Source organism: Barbus barbus (genome assembly GCF_936440315.1).
Source record: "Barbus barbus genome assembly, chromosome: 34".
Classification (NCBI taxonomy): Eukaryota; Metazoa; Chordata; class Actinopteri; order Cypriniformes; family Cyprinidae; genus Barbus; species Barbus barbus.
Genome location: NC_136762.1, coordinates 26839417 through 26862452, shown reverse-complemented (window position 1 = coordinate 26862452; position 23036 = coordinate 26839417). Strand labels below are relative to the sequence as shown.

The 23036-nt window shown below is 38.2% G+C and overlaps 1 protein-coding gene across 2 annotated transcripts in view; it reads right to left on the bottom strand.

Moving 5' to 3' along the window:
• The window catches only part of LOC306853768 (uncharacterized protein), a 170001-nt gene that overhangs the window by 22821 nt on the left and 124144 nt on the right, over positions 1–23036 (bottom strand). For both annotated transcript variants that reach the window (XM_079391416.1, XM_079391415.1), the window contains exon 7: positions 5918–5980. In XM_079391416.1, the coding sequence (XP_079247542.1) occupies positions 5918–5980 (63 nt within the window). The remainder of the gene's footprint in view (positions 1–5917; positions 5981–23036) is intronic.

The window sequence follows — 23036 nt, the reverse complement described above, 5'->3', positions numbered from 1 at the left end:
ATGAATTCCACCTGTGAGATGATGTTAGAAATACACCTTAATAAATGCATTTTTTAACCTTTGACCTTTAGAGGTTTCTAGTAACAAACTCTTGTTTTTCAGGCTGATTCTGAATAGCATTTTTGCATTTAGATTTTGTACACAATAAACATGCAATAACTAATAGCTGGTTTGCAAACTAATAACTAGTAAGTGTTCCTTAAAGGAAAATAGAAATCAGAAGGAACATGAGTTTTTTTTAGATGAGTGAATGCACTCGTACTGTAAGCTGGCACTATACTTCATACTGTATTCATTTACATTTACATTTATTCATTTAGCTGACGCTTTTATCCAAAGCGACTTACAATTGCTATATATGTCAGAGGTCGCACGCCTCTGGAGCAACTAGGGGTTAAGTGTCTTGCTCAGGGACACATTGGTGTCTCACAGTGGATTCGAACCCGGGTCTCTCACACCAAAGGCATGTGACTTATCCACTGCGCCATCACCACCCGCGCCATCATTCAGTGCCATTCAAGAGATTGGGTTCTTCAGCACATTGCAAACAATTCCATTTCGTCAGACAAACGTTGACTGAACTACTGAATACAGAGAATGTGACAATACATAAAAAGCCAACATTTAAACAGCTCTATGCAGTGTTGTAGACTGTATTTTGTTGTAAATGTTTCTTCAGTGGCGTTATTTCCATTTGGACACTCAGAGGGTTTATGAATGGCAGAGACACAATGCAACTGATGCTGGTAGATTACATGACAATGTCAAAATGGCGACTGTAGTGTATGCATGAATTTCACCCATGCTACCCATTTGCATGGTATATAGAAAGTACTTTTAGGTTGCAAAACAAGTTTCATGCCAAATACAGTACCTGCTCACAGTATGTGATTTTGGACGCAGTCGATGTCTTAATAAGTGAGTCACTGAGTCATTCATTCAACAGAGTTGTTCACACAGCTGATCCAGCTGACTGTCTGGCAAATGAGTCATTGAATCATGGACTCAACTGATTCTATTGAAATCAGCAACGAAACAGCAGAACGAAGGTTTTGACAATTTAAGTCTTGAAAGGTCGGTCTGTTATGAGCTAACCTTAATAAGCAATCAATGTGTAAAACTTTATAGGTGTGCTGAACCGAACATCTACAATTTCAAGTTAGTTTGTTGAATTGATCAAGAGATAAGGACTGATGCTGACACTGTCCAGAACTCTACTTTGAAACCTAGGACACTTCCAATCTTTTGAAGGCCGCTGAATTAACACCTGAAGCAACACAAAATGAAGTAAACAGCTCATGATGATACAAGCAAACTGCATTATAACAGAAATACCACGTGGTGTCAAACCAACAAAGAGCCAGTTTCCCCTGTGGACAATCCAAGTCCTTCTCAAGCACCATGTAGAAAAGCTCTAAGAGACAGGGAAGAGCGTCGTTTACCAGGTGGCGTATTTCAAAGCTGATCCTTTAAATACGAGCTGAAGTCATGACAATTAAATCATTTAGGCCGACGTGAGCCCCTCTCAGCAGGCTCCAGTCCCAGGGTCAACTGCCTGTAGACCCTCATTTACACAGCATTTGTATTCATGACGGGAAAGCGCTAAATATTTAACAACAGTCTTTCAGGAGATACTACTGTTGAGCTCACAGGTCAAATCATTCTGATTTCTAAAGAGATTACCTTACTCTAGATTTACCCGTCTATATCTAACACACCAAGCATGAGACAGCTCTGCTCAAAACAAATCTGGATAGAAATAACATTTGAAATGCTATGAAATAATATTGCTCTGATATTTTCTTCTCTGAGGGAGGTTTTCAGAAATATTTAAAGGTAATACTTTTTTTCTTAAATATGTATATGTCCTTTTACTATACTCACAACTTTTTATGCAATATCCCAAAATTCACATCATTTAAATCTTGGCAAATGGGAAAGTCTAAATTAACAAACAATTCCACGCAACTTCCACCTAAAACAATACTAATGAAGTAATACTTATCATATTTATGCACCGCTTACCAGACATTCCATAATAAATCAAGCCTCTAATTAAGTTTACAGAGGAGATTCAATACAATTCAGCAAATATATCTGATTAAAGGCAGCTCTCTGTTGGTCATTGATCGTCCTCTGTCCTATTGACTGTCTGATTTCCTCTCATGCACACACGGGCTTGTTCAGCACTCTGGCAGACACCTCTTGTGAATGACAACACAGCTTGTTATATTGAGATTAGAAATTAATGGATACAGGGAGCAGTCTCTCTCTCTGTGTGTGTGTGTGTGTGTGTGTGTGTGTAGGGGCGTTAAATTCCATCTAAATGTTTAATGGTGGTATCATTCTCTAATACGGTCACACACAGAGAGGTACACACCTGTAAAGGTGACCCGCACGACACAGCATAATTAAGAAAAAGTCTTCCGCTTTTCCATGGTGAAAGAGCAAGCTGCTCTAATGATACGGGTTAAACGCTGTTAAACGGCTCATTAAAATATATGATCTGCATGAATACGGACAGAATGCAGGTCTGCGCCAGAGAAAACAGTTATAGACTGAAGTGCAAGGCAGTGACGGACTGAAAGATATTCAACACTGATTTGAATATGAAAAAAAAAAAATACTGTATAAGACAATTAAACTGAACAAAAGACAGTTGTCATCTAAAAATTAGGGCTGTCAATTTAACCCGTTAATTCAGTGTGATTAACTATGAAAAAATAATAATTGTTAAAGTTGTTAGCATAATTTAACACACCCCCTGACCTGTATGCCACGTTATATTGCATTGCTATTGAACACGATCCATCAGACTTGTGATGAAGCCTTTGAGAATGCTGTTATATGGCCTAAAATTCAAGATATGAGGAAAAACATGCCTCTGTATGAGTTTTTGTCTTATATTTCTACCATATGTGACCCTGGAGCACAAAAGCAGTCTTAAGTCGCTGGGGTATATTTGTAGCAATAGCCAAAAATACATTGTATGGGTCAAAATTATCAATTTTTTTTATGCCAAAAATCATGTTCCATGAAGATATTTTGTAAATTTCTTACCGTAAATATATAAAAACATAAAACATTTTTGATCAGTAATATGCATTGCTAAGAACTTCATTTGAACAACTTTAAAGGAGATTTTCTCAATATTTAGATTTTTTTTGCTCCCTCAGATTCCAGATTTTCAAATAGTTGTATCTCAGCCAAATATTGTCTGATTATAACAAACCATACATCAACGGAAAGCTCATTTATTCAGCTTTCAGATGGTGTATAAATGTCAATTTCGAAAAATTGACACTTAAGGCATGGTTTTATGGTCCAGGGTCACATATGATATAGTTTAACAATATCACACAAGCAACAGTGTTGTTTTTCCCCAAAATCTGCATGATTGCTAATGTGATATTGATTTTATACAACAGTTCAATAAAGCAGTCTGTTTTTGCTCAATTTGGCAAAAGAAAATAGTTCCAATCAAAGCCAAAGCAGAACTGTTGTGCGGCTCCAAACAACAAACAGCGGTGTTTCGTTACTGAATGAATCAACATTTTTAACGAATCAAGCGAGTCAATGATTCAGTGTCTAATTCATAAAGAGTCACTTTCTTTATTTCTGAATGAATCAGCTGTTTGAATAAATTGGTTGAATGAATTATTCAACAACTCATTAAGACTTACCGCCACCTACTGGCAGTTTAGTTTCAGAACCATTTCATATTTCAATATATATTTTTTAAACCAATTAATGCCAATTTAAAAGCCATTAATCTCACAGAATTATTTATGCAATTGTAATTAGAGTGTAAATACATTCATGGTGTCTGTAAACTGTCTGTGTAAATGCCACTTCAAATTCAGCTTCTGAAACCAATTTTATGACCACATTGTAGCCTTAAAAGTTTGTGTGCAATAAATATTTTGTTGAATCCAAATATTTCTTTCTAAAGCTACTTTTTTGTACTATTTGCCTATTCAGTGCTTTTCTCATTTAAAACTATGACTTTATCTTTTAGGGGGTAATTTCTCAGCCCAAACTGATGTGTGATTAATTTGCTATTAATTCATTAATTAGCATATCATGTAATTAAGATTTTGTTTTTAATTAATTGCCTTCACAGCCCTACTAAAAACCTAAATCTTTTTTGTGGTTTGATTTTAAAAGGTAGATGGGATCCATTAGGAAGCATGCTGTGAGAAATCCTCTGTAAAATGATGAGAGTGAGCATTGATTTATAGGGTGCTGCTCAAATAATAAAGTCACAAATCTCAGCTGTCCAGCAGTATGTGCTCTGTTTTCATCATCTTATTTTTGTTAATTTCTACACTTCAGCTGGATAGTTGTGAAGCTGAAGTTTTGTGAGGGATGTGTGAGCAGAGCCGGTTCATCATGAAGAACGCTGGTGAGCGAGTGGAGATTAAGGCCGGACCAAAACCTGCTTTCACCATGTCACTTCCAGATCAAGAGGACTGAGATTGAGTGTCAGCAGCAAAAGACACTTTGAAAAGTCTGTAATTGTGACTATTTTTGTACATTGGTGAGGTGGTATTAAGAACCTTCCAGCAATAAGGCAGGAAGAATGCATTACTTCATAAAACAGGGAGAATTTAAGAGAGAAATAAAAGTGTTGCAGGAGGAGAATTCAGTTGACTCCAAAGGGTGAGCCACACGATGCAGTCTGGAGCGAAGCGTAAGTGGTTTGCCAGTGTCTAGATCCATGAGAGAATGAGGGAATAATGCTGGAGATGAGCTGAAATTATGAAATGATATGCTGATTTTCAAATTCTAATGAATTGAAGGTGAGAGACCATGTAAGCAACCTTAACAACACACCTTTGTGTATAATTATCACTTGAGATCAACACATTTTCAGAGTGAATGCCAATATCATGCAGAAATGTCCTCATTAATTTGACTTAATTGCTTCATGAGCAGCGCATGTCAAATGTTAAATGGGGAATGTCATGGGAATATGACAGTCACAAACATAAGGCCCATTTACACCACAGAACTGCTTTTAAAACAAATTGTCAGCTGCAAATTGTAATTTTTTTAAAAAAATATCAAGAACATTCCAATAATTAACTTGGGTTGTATGTTCCATATGCTGCACTTGTCAAAAGTCTGGAAACATTGTGATTTTTTAAATTATTCTATTATGTCTCTTCTGTTCACCAAAGCTGCATCAATTTGATTAAAATACAGCAAAAACATTAATATTGTGAAATATTATTATAATTAATATCACTGATTTCTATGTGAATATGTGTTCAAATGTAATTGATTGCTGTGATGCGCAGCTGTATTTTCAGCATCATCACTCCAGTCTTCAGTGTCACATGATCTTCAGAATCACTGATTTGCAGATGTGTTCACATTTATTGCTGTCTGGCAAAATTTTATTTGCATTATTAACAATAGACATTGGACCTTTTGCTAAATCTGTGCAGGGAAATCTATCGCCCTCATGTGAAATTAGTGATTGACTGGATTTTGCCCAAACAATGGTAAATATGACCATACTTATACACAATGAGAAAAAAATTTAAATAACAAAAATAAAAAACTAACACCATAAATAATTGCCTTATATCATTCTGTATCATTTTATTATGGAAGCTTGTTTCCTCCACAGGATAAACATGTAAAAATGGCTATTTGTGACTTTTTTCGCTAACAGTTCAAACTTTTTTCCATCCAGCAATAAAACGAGTTTATATCTCACAATTCTGACTTGTTTTCTCAGAATTGCGGGATATAGAGTCAGAATTGCAATATATAAACTTTAAGATTTTTTTTCAGAATTACAAGGAAAAACCCTGAATTGTGAGAATTTGTAATTATTTATTTTTATTCCCTGGTGGAAACAGGCTTACATACTTTTCTTCTGTAAAAATCTTAAAGTTAGGCTCACCTTCCTCCTTTGTCTTTTCTTCTTTCATACTCTCCTTTGCTTTCAGTACTTCATCGGTTTTAGCTGTAATAAGAAAAAAAGCACAATGCAATATTAGTAATAAGTTATAAACAGCCCATTTAATATACGATTAAGAAGTCTTTTATGCTTTAATGTCTCTCTGCATATGTACACTTCTCCCTGTTTGCACATCTTAAGCACATACTTATCAAATAATTTTTCAGCGTGCTAATTAAAAGCCTGAGAGAAATCCTTACGCGGTGGAAACAGTTTGTGTACAAGTCTTATGGCAATTCATTTAGTCTGTTGACTCGCTTCTCTCCTGCCCTCCAAATAATGAAGACGTTAGCCGAGATGAAGACATATAGTGAGCAGTGAAGGGGGACTATCAATACAGCCTGTAAATTAATTACACCTCTGTTCCCGCACGTAATTTATTCTAAAGCGTTCGTGTCTCCCAGGAGCAATTTGCCTTTATTGCTGTTTCACTCGCTGATGAGAGGAGTCATGCAAAATTGAGTCCCTCATAACATTACCTTCTATGAGTTTCAAGTGAAAGGAGAGGGGAGGGTAATCACAGTCATTAAGACCAGCAAATTGTACAGTTTGTCATGTTTAATCCAGATTCAAGTGGATAATGTGATCGTTTGAGTGCGGTTTGTTTGAGTGGACATTAGAAAAAGGCATGATGTGGTCAGCAGGCTAAAATCTAACAACCTTCTCTTTCTGTCTACCAATTTCATGATCATGAGAAATTATAAGAACAACAACCATTTGAACAAATCACTTCAAATGAACTCAGCACACATTAAAATGCTCTTTTCAGTCTTTTCAGCAGGCATATTTTACTCTTCTTCAAGCTCAGTTTGTATCTCCGCTCATAAACCAAAGCAGTAAATGACTTTTTCAATAGTGTGGTATGACTCTGCACACCAGTACAAACAGACAGTGAATGGAAATAGCACTCACTTGAGCACAAACACAATCAGATTGAGCACTTTGCTCTGTGTGAATTTTCCTCTAATACTCCTATGATGGTATTGCAGTCAGTGTGACTTATTAAAGATACAACTGGGTAAAAATTTCAAGGAAATGCCAACATGCAGTGAAGTGTTGGGCCACCACGCGCCATCAAAACAGCTTCACCAAAATCTTCCTCAGGTGTTTAATCGGGTTGAATTCTGGTGACTAGAAGGCTATACACATCATTTTCCTACTCATCTAACCATTCAGTAACCCCTCGTGCTCTGCGGATGGGTGCATAATCATCTCATACAGACCATTGCTATTAGAACAGAAACGTTTTATTGCAGACAAAGTGAACACCCAGAACAATTTTGTATTGATTTGCAGTGACCCTTCCCTCTCAGGCAGGGATGCCCACACGTTATACACTTTAATATTTAGTGCCCCCACTAAATATCCACTCTGTGTTAATATTTCTATAAATTAACAGCATTTCAGATCTTCACGACTCTCTGATGTTGGTTAATGGTCACGAGACATGCAGATAATTTTTTTTTTTTTTTTTTTTCAGTAAATATTTTGCTTCATTCTTACAATTATTTATATCCAAGGCTGCACACAACATGGCCAAAAAATTACAATGCATTTATTTTGTTATAAATGATGTTTTTAACAGCAACATGACATATCATATTGCTGCTGCTGAACCCAACTTGCAGAGTCTTTAACTGTAATTATAAAAATGAAGGCATACAAATATTACTGTTGCAAACTGCAGTTGAAAAAATGAGTATTTCACAATTATAAAAAATAATTTTATTTTACTCTACAAGTCGGCAATATTTACATCTTCATTTTCAAATGTTAAAACCCTCAAGCTTTTATTTTGGCAGAATACTGACGCAATTCTGTAAACTTCTGTTGACAGATATGTTGGACAATGTGCGAATGCGTAAATGTGAAGCAAGGTGAACCAAGCGCACCAAAACTACATGTTCCCAAAATGCACATAGAAATTCCCAAAGTGCATACAGAGATGAAGTTTGTGAAAAGCAGCATTTCCTGTGAACCGACACACTTTGAGATGCTGAAAAGTACAGAACAGCGCAAAAAAACTTTTTGATGAGCCGCATTGATCGATCGATTGATATTTGATATTTATTTAATGACATTGTTGGAATCACTTTCAGAACTTATTTTTGAACCAATGAACAGTAAAATCATTGACAGCCAATCAGAATCCACCCCAAGAGCTTATGCATTTAAAGGGGCAGACGACATAATTTCAGTGTTTGCTTACAATAAACAGAGCGTTATCATTCGCTGTGTGGATGATAATATTGTAATCATCCCAATTATCACTCTCAGTGTGAACGGCTTTTAACAGATCCCTGGATTTTCGTTTGTCATCCGTCTGTACATTACTCAGTGCATTAGGAGCCGAAGCTGATGATGCTTCTTCCTAGCGTTAGATAACGTGCCGCTATCCGCAACAGAAAGCTTAAGACTTTCACTTCATCTGCACTTAATTCCAGTTTGGTTGGCAGGATGGATAATGGAGCCTCGGCTGAAATTCAATTGTGATTATATGTGTAATTGCAGCTCGGGGCCCCTAGAGTCATGTAGGCATGCAGGACTATGTTTCATTGAAATGATCACACAGAAACAAATCCATCCGCCTCCTTCATGCAGTGGGCTGATTAGCAGCCATGGCTCGTTAGAATCCGATGCAATAAGGCAAACATGGGAGAGAAATGGCCGGGGCCCATTATCAGTGATTGATGGGGTGCTGGTGCGTTGAACACGGGGGCTCAGAGGGGCCCGCGGTTTAGATTGAATAAAGCGCTGCAGCTTTATCCGCAACCGTAGAGCCACACGCAGAAGCCGCTCTGCTTCACCCGCTTTCTGTCCCTCTTTACACAGCAGCAATTCATTGATATAACACCGTCGACTGAAGGAGGTTACCGGCTCCCGAAATGACATTAAGCGGACATGTGAAATAGGACATTGAATTCAAGTGAAATCCGTCCGGGAGTGTTGAACTGAAGCCGCGCTAAAGCAGGACGGATGAGCTGCGGCGGGGTGCAATGCTGTTGATTTGCGCAGGTTTGTTCGGCGAAGTTTGCATTCAAAGGAAGGAGTGCAATTGAGAAATTCAGTGCATGAAAAACGCTTTGTGAAACTGAAAGGATCGTGGAGTAAACGATACAAAAACACTTGTATCACAACATCATAGTGCTCTGATGGAAAGAAAGCAAAAAGAAAAGTGTGAAATGATTAAACATTGATCTAGAAACACCACTCACCTTTTAGCCTCATCAAATATTACAATTAACACGAAGCAGAATAACCTTAACTCTAAACTCTTTTATCTCAGGATGAACGGCTGAGGGAAAACACTTTGTATATGGACCACGCTACAGAACTGGTTCAAAGTTAGAGGTCTTTTTTCCATGAGAAAAATAATGACATACAGTATCTAGTAAAAGAACACGCAGTTTTCATACTGCTATATATTTGTCACTAACAAAACATACATAATTGTGTTTTTACAGATTTTTCTAAAATATTATTATCCCTCTCAGTGTGAACGGCTTTTAACAGATCCCTGGATTTTCGTTTGTCATCCGTCTGTACATTACTCAGTGCATTAGGAGCCGAAGCTGATGATGCTTCTTCCTAGCGTTAGATAACGCGCCGCTATCCGCAGCAGAAAGCTTAAGACTTTCACTTCATCTGCACTTAATTCCAGTTTGGTTGGCAGGATGGATAACGGAGCCTCGGCTGAAATTCAATTGTGATTATATGTGTAATTGCAGCTCGGGGCCCCTAGAGTCATGTAGGCATGCAGGACTATGTTTCATTGAAATGATCACACAGAAACAAATCCATCCGCCTCCTTCATCCAGTGGGCTGATTAGCAGCCATGGCTCGTTAACACATTTCAAATATTTTCACAGGAAAGGCTGTAAAATGACAATCTAAAATGAAAAAGTAATTATAGTAAAGACATATCAATTATTCCTATAATTATTGAATTTCAGAAGGACAAACGCAATAGTTATATTAGTTATACACTGGATTTTCCACTTTCTGGAGCACATTTACTGTACTTCAAATTATGGGATCTAATCACAAAAGCATGATGCCATCTCACTTTCTGGTCAAAAAATTAATAAATACAGCTAAAATCAGGCTCTGCCAATAAACTAAAATATTCTGTGTTTCGGTAGTGACATGAGAGTGTGGGACAGCGTTTTTTACTACTTTTTTTTTTTTTTACTTCAATTCATATCAATATTACTTAATTATTTTTATTACTATTTTTTTTTTTAAAGAAACACTGAGTATCAACATCTTTGATTATTACCAACTATTATCTAAATCTCTTTAATTATTTTCATTATTATTTCTTTTTTTATTTATTATTATTTATTATTTAACACTGAGTATCTACATCATCTGCTGTCCTTTCCTAGAAATAAAACAGATCTTAAAAAACTAAAATACTAAATAAATAAATAAATAAATACATTTTTAGTTGAATTTAGGGCTTAAGGTCAAGAACAGGCACTTCATAACAGAAAGTACTCATTTGATTTTGCATATATTTGGCTTTTTTTATTATTTCAAGTAATGATTTGAGTTTAAGTGGATCATACCATCTTTATGAAATATCCAATACATGAATATTTAATTGATTTTTTAAATAATTATTTTTACTAGGGTACAACAAATCTGCACAATGGTCCACATACACATGCAGAAATCATACAGCGCAGGAACGATACAGTATCACACACATCGCCGCAGCATGCGTGAGAGGGATTTCACATCGATAGAAGACAAGAATACTCCAAGGACGCACAAGACTCGCATTGTCTCCCTCCTTAAAACAAACCCTTAAACCAAACGATCCCAAACCCATGCAGAATCCTCATCTGCAGCCTCAGGCCTCTCAATAAAACCACACAACAGCCGTAATAATCCTCTGTGATTAATTACTCCGGCCGTAATCTCTTACAGCGCTGCAGTGCAGGAGAGAAGGGCACGGAGGAGCAGGAAAAGCACCCGTAGCTGCGTACCTGCGCCTCTCTCCTGAGAAATCTGCCCTGCTCAATCCAATCAACATTAATCACCATCTTACAGCATCACTGCTGCACTGTTTCAACTAAATACAGCTGTAATTTAAACTACATAATGAATACTGGTCAGAAATGAGTGAAAGGGCTTTACAATTCTCTGTTCATGTGTGTGTTTATGAGGGACTGACAGATAATTAATTGCACTGTTTAACTATTAAAAGTTGTAGTATGTGACAGTAGCGCAGCTGTTTTCAGAAGACTAGCTTTCTCATTGACAAGCAACTCTTCCAAAGAGCAGCAGTACAGTCTGACAAAACACTACATTACTGTTTTTTTTTGTCACACTGAATTGCACACACACACGTATATATATATATATATATATGTGTGTGTGTGTATGTATGCATGTATACATACATATATATATTTTTTAAATGGAAATATATGTTATATTTATACTATAGAATTATGTTAGCAAGTATTTCAGAAAGTGCACACAATGTTCTTTAACAAGTGTATTTCACAGTTTTCAGCGAAACGGATGGATGTTAGTACAGCCTTGGGGAGAGATCTTGTTTATCTAGTGCACTCATGCACCTCACCATCACTTCGCTTTAATCAGTGTGTGTGTGTGTGTGTGTGTGAGAGACAAAGTAAGAGAAAAAACGAAAGGGAAAAAAACTAACTACTGTAGTCTCTTTAAATGCGAACTGGTGTGGAGTCAAATAATCAGGCGGGCATATATGAACACCCACACTTACACAAACTCAACATGCTCACAGAATATGAATATCTGTAAATGAGTGTGTGTGTCCTGAGCGTCCACGTCAATCAAAAGCAATCTGAATGTCAGAGCTTGGGGAAATGTGATAAATCAGCCGCTTGCCAAACGACAAACATGATATTTGCTGTAGCACCCCACAATTGGAAAAATGTCCCTTTGAATCAGGAATTCACTTTACACTCACATTCACACACACACACACACACGCACGCACACACACAACACACACACACACACACACAGAGCTGTGGCTTTAGTCCACACATTCACACGTCTGTAAAATAAAATACAGATAAAAGTGTGAGTGTTTACACAGTATTTAATGACAACTAACCTGTGTGAGCATCACAATTAAAATTACTCCATTTGCATCAAGGAAATTAGACTTTGGCGGAATTTAATTTGTGCAATGACAAATATAAAGAACGGTCAGATTATTTAGCAGTTATTTACAATCGCAGAGAGAAACGGCAGCCGATTTAACCGGGGCTCATGAAAGCAGTACATTGAGTATGAACAACAAAGAGCAAAACAAACCAGAAAAGCACTTTGCTTTAATGGAGATTTACCAAACAGTGTCACATTCGAGTAAAACTTAAATGATATCCATGAAATATTAACAACTAAACAATTAGAAAGGGAGCTATCATATCAATTTGATCAATTATTCATAAAAAAGCCTGGATTTCTATTTTGGAGGTGAAAGATCAATGCCTCTATAATCAGATGTCTGCGGTCGGATCAGGCCCTGCTTCTTCCCTTCTCCAGCCACTGACAAAAACACGCACGTTTTTAAGAGAAGACAGGCGCGATGAAGATATGAGACCCACCATCACCAAGAGTAATTAATTAATTACTTGTGTATAGCGTGGTGTTGTTTTGAATCGGGCCCCGGAGAGGCAAGAGAGTGCACAAACATCACAATCAAACCCTGAGCGCTGATCAAATATTCAATTTCCGCATATTCCACCAGACGCTTCTCCACACTACTGTGGGCTCATTTCTGCACTTCGCCTGAAGTTCCGACGGCATCTTTCTGAGAATAATTCGAGATGATTTCTTTAATTTGCAGAGTAAATACTGGAGATTTGGTTGCAGAAACAAAACAGTCTAAGAGTTTTCATGAGACTCTGCCTGATGAAGCTTGTTTTATTCATGAGCGTTTGGAGAAAAATGTGCGTAGGCCCGTCTGTCTCTTTTGAAGGTATCTGCTATGAGTTCAGACTCAGAGTCGATCTGAGGACATATCGCTTGAAGCCTCTAATAGCGGAAGGAGTACAGTGGTTAAAGAGGAGCTGGTGATGGCTGTCTTGAAGGATGCGAGTGTGAGACAATCTCATCTGTGTTAGAAACTCAAAGCTCTTCATGTTCTCTGTTCTGACCCGAGGCTGAGCTCTGAGCTCACTTGTGATCATATCCTCAACGAATGCAGACCTCAGCAGTCAAAATGACAATGTCGTATGTCTAACAGAAATCAGAAGGTGAAAAGGAAAAACAATAAAGCAAAGTCTGCATTTTCTCTCATTGCGGGAACGTACAAAATATACAAACGGACCAAATTTTGTTTAAAAGTCGTTAATGACAGGATTAGAATTTAGGATGTAAATTCATTGTTACTGCAGACATTATCTGGCATGTTTGCCTTCTTTTCATGGCAAAAACACTTAAATGAGTTGTCTTCAACCAAGTTTCTGCCTTTCTCACACAGAAAAACCTCCTGGACAGCAAGCAGAAATGGACATTCAACCTTGAGAGTGACTTCAAAATCTTCAATACTTATCTTGCTGGATCTGTCTGCTGCTTTTGACACAGTTAACCACCAGATCCTCCTGTCATCCCTATTGGCAAATGGCATTTCAGGAACTACACTCCAGTGGTTTGAGTCTTAGTTAGGTCTTAAAAGGTATCTTGGAGAGGTGAGGTGTCCAAGTAGCAACATCTAGCTACTGGGGTGCCTCAGGGCTTAGTTCTTGGACCACTTCTATTCCCTGTCTACATGGCATCACTAGAAACATGGCTTTTCATATCACTGCTATGCTGATGACACTTAACCCTCTCACTCCATCCTGATGATCCGACGATAGCTGCTCGCATCTCAGCGTGTCTAACAGACATTTCTTGCTGGATGAAGGACCATCACCTTCAACTCAACCTTGCCAAGACAGAACTGTTTGTGATTTCAACAAACCCATCACTTCATCATAATTTCACCATTATGCTCTGCACAACTCAATCCGAGCAGCTGAATCCCTAGCCATCTTCAAGAATCGGTTAAAAATCTCTCTCATCTTTATTTTACCCTCTAACTCTAGCACTTTCTATTCTAATTTATCTATGTTTTCTTTTTTTATAAAAAAAAACAAAACAAAAAACACTTGACCCTCTAACACAGGGGTCGCCCAAAAAAAAAAAAAAAATGCCACTAGATGGCGGGCCAGAACAACACAAATGATAATTTAAGATATTAATTGATGAAAACTGCAACCAGAATTGCCTGTGACTGACGGTTACAGTGTATTTTGTAACTGGTAGTGAGCTGTTACTCTGTGTAAAATCCTGCGACAGTCATTGAAAAAAAGCCACATTTGTGTGGCAGTGTCCGAACAGAGTAGGTGAGCGGAGTGGAGCATCAACAATTTCCCTCCGCGCTCCGAGCATTTAATAACCACTCCGCTCCCGCTCCACTAGCTGGGTTTCCATCACCCTGTTTTAATGCGCATTTTGAAGTTTCGCATGAGAAACGAGTGATGGAAACGGCAAATTTCTTAATCGCTTAATTCGCAAAAATGTTTTTACGCTCGCTTGAGGTGGTTTTTGACTTGTGCAAAAAAGGGTTAATGCGAATAAAGGGAGATGGAAACGCATTTTGCGAATAACTTCCAAGCACATCAAAAAAGTCATGTGACTTTGCACTATGAGATGGGACAACTTGACTAGCATCGGACTGATCTCGCTCCACAGCATCTGAAATGTTGTTATGGTCGTTCTGAAATGCCTGAGCAAAGTCTGTCATCCAAGTATTTCTGTACAATTGTCTTACACCACTGTTTTCCCAAACAGCAGCATTCACCTCCGAAAGCAATGACAGCATTTATTGTGTTTCGTCTGCTCGCAGTTAATTTTTCATATATGAAAATGATTATATTCAGTAGTTTATCCTAGTTTTCTTTAGTGCCAGTTTACCAGGAAGTGACGATTTTGTTCTCTTTAACTCGTTGGATGGAAACAGTGCTCGTTTGCAAATATTTTATGCGATATTCCAAATTTTGCGCAACTTTGGATGGAAACCCGTCTACTGATATCAGAAACACCGCTCTGCGTCTAAAGTATTTCAGTATGTTTGAAATATCACAGTTCTATTCCTGTTTCCGCCACTGAATAATAAAAAAAGTTTTTTTTCACAGAATTGTGAGATAAACTAGCAATTGTGAGATATAAAGTCAGAATTGCAAGTTAAAGACCAGTTTTGAGGGGGAAAAAAAGACTGATATGTTCTCAGAATTGCGAGTTTATATCTCAGAATTATGACTTTTTGACTCGTAATTTATATCACGCAATTCTGAGAAAAAAAAAATGTCAGCTGTCAGCTGAAAATATTCAGAAGGAACAAACAAATTCCTTGAGAACTATAACTTCCCACTCATCACATATTTTCTGATTTGAGTGATCCTTTTCTATCTAGATAGCTAAATATGTTTAACATGTTAATTCTTGCTAAATATGCAGTTATATTTCGTGTCGTTGGCATGAATTGTACTCATGATGGAGCGCTCTAGGAGCGAGTGAAAACCACGATGCTCCGACTTTTTAAAAATTTGCTCCTCGCTCCATTCAAAATCACACCGCTCCACTCGCGCTCCGCTCACATACTCTGATTTTGAGTAACTGTTGCTGTCATGACAGATCTATTGCAGGACCAGCCACTATCAAAATAATCTGGCTACGGGCACGGGCCAGATATTATTGCTTGTGGGCCACTTTTGGCCCGTGGGCCACCTGTTGCCTACCACTGCTCTAACACTTGCACTCTAATCGTTTTCTAACTGCTTGTTTTCTTTAAAAAAGGCCTCTAACACTAGCTTTCTCTATTCATTATCTAGTCTATCTACTCGTTTTCTTTTAAAAACGTCCTATTGATGGACTGGAGTGGTGTGATGTTTTTATCAGCTGTTTGGACTCTCATTCTGACGGCACCCATTCACTGCAGAGCATCCACTGGTGAGACACTGATGCAGAGACACATTTCTACAAACCTGATGAACAAACAAACTCATCTACAGCTTGGATGGCCTGAGGGTGAGTACATTTTCAGCAAATTTTCATTTTTAACTGAGCTATTCTATTAAAATGAGTGGTATATGAATGGTAGTTAAGAGATTTCTTAAGAGTTGCAACATTTAAGATTGTCATGTAATCAAAGTCAATACAGTTTTAACCTTCAAAAGGCCTTGATATACTTAAAGTAAAAATGAAGAACAAACAGGTGTGATGTCATTTTGAACAAAAACTCTTGCCAAAACAAAGGTGTTCTGGAGTTTGTTTCGGCAGTTTAAAATAAAAAAACTGTGGTTGTGTTTGTTTTGCTATTGAGACGATATCTGCATTAACATACTGTATGAGTCTAAACACCACCAAACAATGATGCAATTTAATATGTTACTGCATAACCAGCCCACAAATATGCCACATTACAGTTTCGTTTATGAGATTATTTTATTAACAAGTGGTTAGGTTTACTGGGTCAGGTTCGCTGCTAAAAAATACGAATATAATTTAATGTACGTAAAATGATTGTGCCTGTGTACCCTACATGTCATGATGACAAAGTTATACACCAAAATATACAGTTCTCTCTTTTTCATTCTTCATTTTTTATTATAAATTATTTGTCCATGCACATAAAATAAACAAATACATACATACATAAAAAGTACCCTTATAAATTCTGATTACTGCGATTATCAAATGATAACAATTTAAAGATCCAATCAATTCCTGATGGACAAAATCAAGTCCCATCCTACATTATTTTCCTAATCAAGAAGCCTTTTCACTCGAAAACACGTTTCAGTAAAGTAGATGATCTCGATTTCCATTTTATGCCAACTCAAACATTTGAAGTAAACTGATTCAGCATCTTGACAATATGCCATCAACATGTTGATGCAACACTGCAATAAAGTGACAGGATCCAAGGCGCAACTCAACTTTCCTGAAGACGTATGATAATGATATCTGATTACGGCACATTACGCTCCAGCACTCGGTGTCAGAGCACCAGAAAAAAGCTACTCGCCATGAAACACAAGCCGCATCTGCTGATAGGTTGATGGACACTGGGCAGTTAAAAAGAATAAACGGTATACGGCTCAGTGGGACACAGCTGGACGGGGGCTAACACTCAAACACCTGGCACAAAGGCCCAAAACACGGTGGTCCCAGAGATTGTGCTTAGTCAAGCGCCAGAGCCTGAGCCCAGCAGAGAGGGGGGGTCCTGGGAACCTGCTCTTTTCTGTTATATTAAAGCCTAATTTCATTGTCAAGTTGCTCGGTAAGCTGTCGGTCCGGGGAACCAAGACCAAACAGCTATACATACAGAGACATGCAAATCAGAAGAGGAGGACATGTGCTGAGGGAGGTGAAATCACAACCTGTTGAAGAAGAGAGAGAGAGAGAGAGAGAGAGAGAAGAGTCCCACCATAGACGACTCCACTTCTCCCTGTCATCTTTTAATGCTTATTTTCATCGCTTTGCTTAAAATATTGATAATCAATTAGCGCTACGTCTGTTTTGTTACAGAATTGGTGTCAAGGTCTATCAGGCTGTCAAAGCCAATTCAAAGCTCATTCAGAGTTAATTTTTCCGTGCTCGCTCTGTCTTTGGAGGAGTCATTAGGCGTGGGGAACATTGCCCGGGGTGCAATCGCCTATTCTCTTTCATTAAGGTGAGATGAGAAATGTGAGGGAGATTATTAGGACTTTGGAATGATCACAAAGCCCCACACATGCTGTCAGATTCCCCCTACGTGTAATTCATCTCCTCCCCACCACACCCTGCATCTGAGCGGCGCAGGGGTTCGGAGATGGACATTATTCATGAACATCTGCAGCACGGTGAATATTCTCCACCTTCAGGGGGGAACCTGCCCTTTTGGCTTTAAAATTAAAATGATGCTGCTGGAATTAAGGGACAAAAAGGTGGAGAGCGCAAGAACGGTGAGATCAAGATAGAATTAATGAGAGAAAGGACGGAGAGAGATCTGCTCGTCTTTACCGGTATAATATCAGTGGTTTTGATGAGTCTGCAGTGCACGACACTTTCAGAATGACCTGACCGGGAATACTGTACATGGTCTTCCTCAACAGTACATGGTGGTGTTATCAGTATATTATAAAGGTACAGAACAGATAGGTTGATATATTAACATTATATCTGTTAATTAAATAATTTTTGGTATCACTTATTAACTACAACTTTTCCCTCAATCATTTCCTAATTTGCTGCTTATTAATAGTTAGTAAGGTAGTTGTTAAGTTTAGGTATTGGGTAGGATTAGGGATGTAGAATAAGGCATTAATATGTGCTTAATTACTACTAATAAATGGCTAATATTCTAGTAATATGCATGCTAATAAGCAACTAGTTAAGAGACCCTAAAATAAAGTGTTACCTATTTATTTTTAGTTCTATTCATAAAACCTCAAATGTTGCTTCTATATTTTTACAGTGATGTTCTGGCAACCACAGCTACTTTTTCTTTTCTTTTTTTTTTTTAAACTGCGTAAAGGTTCCTCAGGTTCCTACTCCATTAAGTGTCCTAAACCCCTGATACATTTCCAACCACAGAGTCCCAAAAATACATGTAGCATCCAAAAGATACTCTGCAGATACCCATACAGTCATTCCCACCATGAGCAACACTGTTTGTAACTCATTAAAAAACATCTGCTGTTTTTTGCCATTCTGCATCGTGCGAGTGCGGCTCATCAAAACGAATCTTCAAGTTTAAACCTAATCATCTGAGGCCGATTATCTGAACATCTGTTTGTGTGGCCTTTGAGCCAATCTATCTGAATTATTATCTCTTTGTTCAATCACAAGAGAAATGAGCTTAATTACACAGTTTATATCAGAGCTAAAAAACGAGGCGAAGGGGATTGAAAGCGAGCGTGAAAACTGCGCTTATCAGCAGGGTTTTGACAGGTCCTGAAATCAGTGTCAGACCGCGGCCCCTTTTTTATTACAAATGGCAGCCGAAGTTTACCGTGGCAGTTTCAAGCTAAATGAGGCCTGACAGACTTGTCAGAGCACTGGAGCTTTTCAGTGGCAGGGCAAAAATTTTGCCCGATTCCCTGCCTTTTATCTTCCAAACGCCGGCCGCCAGCTCCAGACGTCTCTGCCGAAAGAAAAGAAATCATACATTTTGGGGAAAGAGGGAAAAATAATCACAGACGGACGAGGTTGACAGATGATCATCCACCTCTTCAAAAGACAAAAAGTATATTTAAAGCGAAAGAGTGATATATGAAAGAAAATGTGTGCGAAAGCGGCACTATGGGCTGAATGCAGAGCTAACATGTCAGGAGCCGTTAGAGCAGCCATCAGAAAACAAAGCAAAATCAACAGCAACAACAATAACAGCGCCTCCCTCCACATCCTCCTCCTCCTCTCCATCACCACGCTCCGTCTCACTCAGCATCACATCCCTCGCTCTTTCTCTTTGTCTCTGGCTGAGGGCTATTATTTCAAACTCCCCTCATCCTGACTCTCATAAGAGAGGAGCAAACGGTGCACTACTGAGAGCTCAAGCAGCTCCCCTACAGGAGAGGGAGAGAGAGAGAGAGGGAGAGAGAGGGTAAAAATAGAAAGAGAAGTGAAGGAAAAGCACAGTGTCCTCTGGTTACAGCAGTGTTATGTTTGATAATACCGCCTGTTGATTACACAGAAACCAGTCAAAGCTGACACACCAAACACTCAAACTACAGCCGCGCTGCTCTTTAGGGGAAACGAGTGGCATTTACGAATAAAGAAGAATGAATAAATTAAAAAAAAAAGTTTTTCTGAGAAAGAATTAAAAGTTGCTATTCACAGTCTTTCTTTCTTTCTTTTCTTAATCTAAGGAGTACAGGATAAAATATTCATGATAAATACAGACATGCATGTCCGATTAGTGAATAGTGTATAAGATAGCATTAATGAAGGGCAGGTGGGAACAGCGCTGCACAATTTGGGGGAAAATCTACTTGCAATTTTTCTGGAATTTTGTAAAAATTTGTAGGTCTGCACAATTTTTGTGATATCAATATGGATAATAATAAATAATTATTATTATTACTAGAATGTTTAAAAAGCTAAAGAAATAAAACTATTGTAATATTTCATTGTATAATACAAAATGAATATTTAAGTTTAAAAAAATTATAATTTAACTCTTACAGTACAGCTGTAAAATCACAACACTAATGTATGGTTGTCTTAATTTATTCATTTTCTAACATTAAACCGTCAAACTTCAATTTTGATGCAAAAACACAGGGAGCCCTTAAAGCTTCTCCTCTGTTGATAAGTGCTTCTCATTACAAGTATGGGAAGACAGTTAACACACATTACATTTTTAATGAACATTAAATGACACAAATTAAGAGGAGATGCAGTGATGGAGTTCATGTGGAGCAGTATTTACTGTGAGCCGATATGATCCGAGACACTGGAAACATTGTTGCATAATGAGCTGCTCATGTGTAAATGAACACAGTGCTTCGCTTCACTCTGAGACAGACAGCACATATTTTATTTAATTACATCGCCATTTATTGCAATTTCAGTTATGAAGATTAATTGTGCAGCCCTAGATAAATGTACTTAACAGGTACAGCAACTTTGTTTCCATATAATGTGGCATCGCTGCTACAAATCCGGTCCTTATGTTCAGGCTATTTAACGCCCCTGCTGTTTTCAGTTTGTAAGACCTTTCACAGATTCTCTCTCAAGCACGGAAGATGAAGTATGAAATTAATCTTTATCCCTGTTTTGTTTCTTTGCCTCTCTTTTCACAATGCATGAAGGCAATTAGCTGTGTGGTTTGGTTGCAGGCTTTGTGCTGGGCGCCTCCGTGTGCCAACTCACTGGCCTTTTGTTCTGCTGGTTTGTGCCGCCCACTTCAGCCCGTCTCCGCTGAGCTTTCCTCCTCACACCTACACAGGGCGTTACACAATTCTACCCTAAAAAGAGCTCCGCTCTAAAACCCCCATCTCTGACTCCCCATTGTTTGTTGTGTGCAATTAAGACGAATTCCCTCTCTGTTTATTTGCTGAAGTGCATGTTTTCTTTTGTCTTGGCTCAGGATGTTAAACGGATGAGAGGAGAGGTACGCAGGTGGCTAATTCACAGGGCTTTTTGTTTTCTTATACACATACTTTAGGTTTAACTAGGAGTATTTAACATGGGACCAGATCTCACTAGATGAACAGCCGATGAACAGCTTTATATTGAGGACTGAAACTAAACTGTACACTACTGTTTATTTTAAGGACCAATTTGTACTATTAACTGGCATACAGTTTATTAGTACTTATAAAGCACAAAATAATGACTAGGCTTGCTGTGATAGACGGTGTTGCGGTTAAGCCACAACACCGGATACGTCACCACGGCACTGTCCATCACCATAATTTAGATTTTTTTTAACAGTAATAAAAATAATTTAGTTCAGTTAGAGAACAGACACTACAATTAAAACTGAACGCGGCTGCTCAATGCATCACACCGAATGAACGACAGTCAGGCATCACATCACGCATCACATATCAGATTTCATTTATCACGTGAGGAGAGTGAGTCGAGCTGACTGACAAGAAGAGTGAGGTGAGACAGACAAGACGATGGCAGAAGAGTTTCAAAACCAAATGTAAAAGCGCCTGTTTTAAAAAATATTTAGGATTTTGAAAAGCCTGTTGACCTGCCATTTATCTAAGGTGATATTGGAAGGGTTTTTTTTAACATTCGTTTCTCATTTATTTGGTTATATACTGTAGTTACATAAGAATGTGACATCTTGTAGAGAACACTAAATAAGTGCATCTTTATATAAATATTATTATATATGGAATATTAAGAGAGACAGAGAAAAAATACTGTCTCTAGATTTTATTCAAACAGCAGTATTTTTAACCAAGTCTGGCATCCTGATAAATGTGTTCAATATTATTTGTATACATAGACATTATATTAAAATAGCATAGATTTGAATACTATGATTATTCAAATGAATTTCTGTGCATTTATTAATAACATGTAAAGTTATTCAGCTATTCACACTGATGCTAAATGATTCGACTTAAAGGCAGGGTATGTTATTTTTCAAAAACGTTTTAGAAAATTGAGTCGGGGCCGAGTACCAAAACAAACTTGTAGCCAATCAGCAGTAAGAGGTGTGTCTACTCATGATGTGGAGGAGACAGCGTTCAGTGAACAGCCGAGCCAAGCAACAGAAAGATAGAGATGGCGGATAAAAAACAAAAGAGGAAAAAGACTGCGGAACGATAAGGCAAGAAGTAGGACCCGTGTAAATATTGGATCAGCTTTCCAGCGCTGGAGAGAAATCAAGGAGCGGAAGGCCTGCGATCGGACGCTGAGGTTGCTTTGTTTCTTCTCGACATGTGAATAACACCGTATCTACACTGGACACGCCGCGACGCAAAAGCTAAAGTCTGACTACACTGGACACGTGTATTTCAGCCGAGAATGTAGTTGTTTAAAACTCAAATCTGCGGTTTATTTATAAAAACATGAGCTCCACGTGATCACCGGGCGCTCAGTGCTCATGTATCCCATCGAGAGAAGCATAACCTCGGCTAGTCCTTCTGACATTTGCCGCTGGCTCTGCTGTCTCTGTAGTGGATAAACATAAGATTTAATTAGTTTTGGGTAAATCTAGCAGGTAATCTTTGGTCTTTATTATATTGTTCTATTAATATGTTTAAATGAAAACGAAAAGAGGCAGAGGTGTTTGATATATTTTGTCTGTAAATACAGTGAGGAAGATTGCAGCAGCCAAGGCGAACTGACTGACGTTATCAAGTACGCTGCTCTTTGCAGAATTACCGGACTTGCGTCGTTCCATCCGCGGGAGCTCACACTCCCGAGTCTAACTCTTGGTATTGAGAAATGTGCGCAGACCTAACGCTACGTCACCAGACTATTTTCCTAATCTTCTTGGCAGTTTAGACCGCGATGGAAACGCAGACAGCAACAGGTCTGGGGGGGGTTCCTGGGACATATTGTT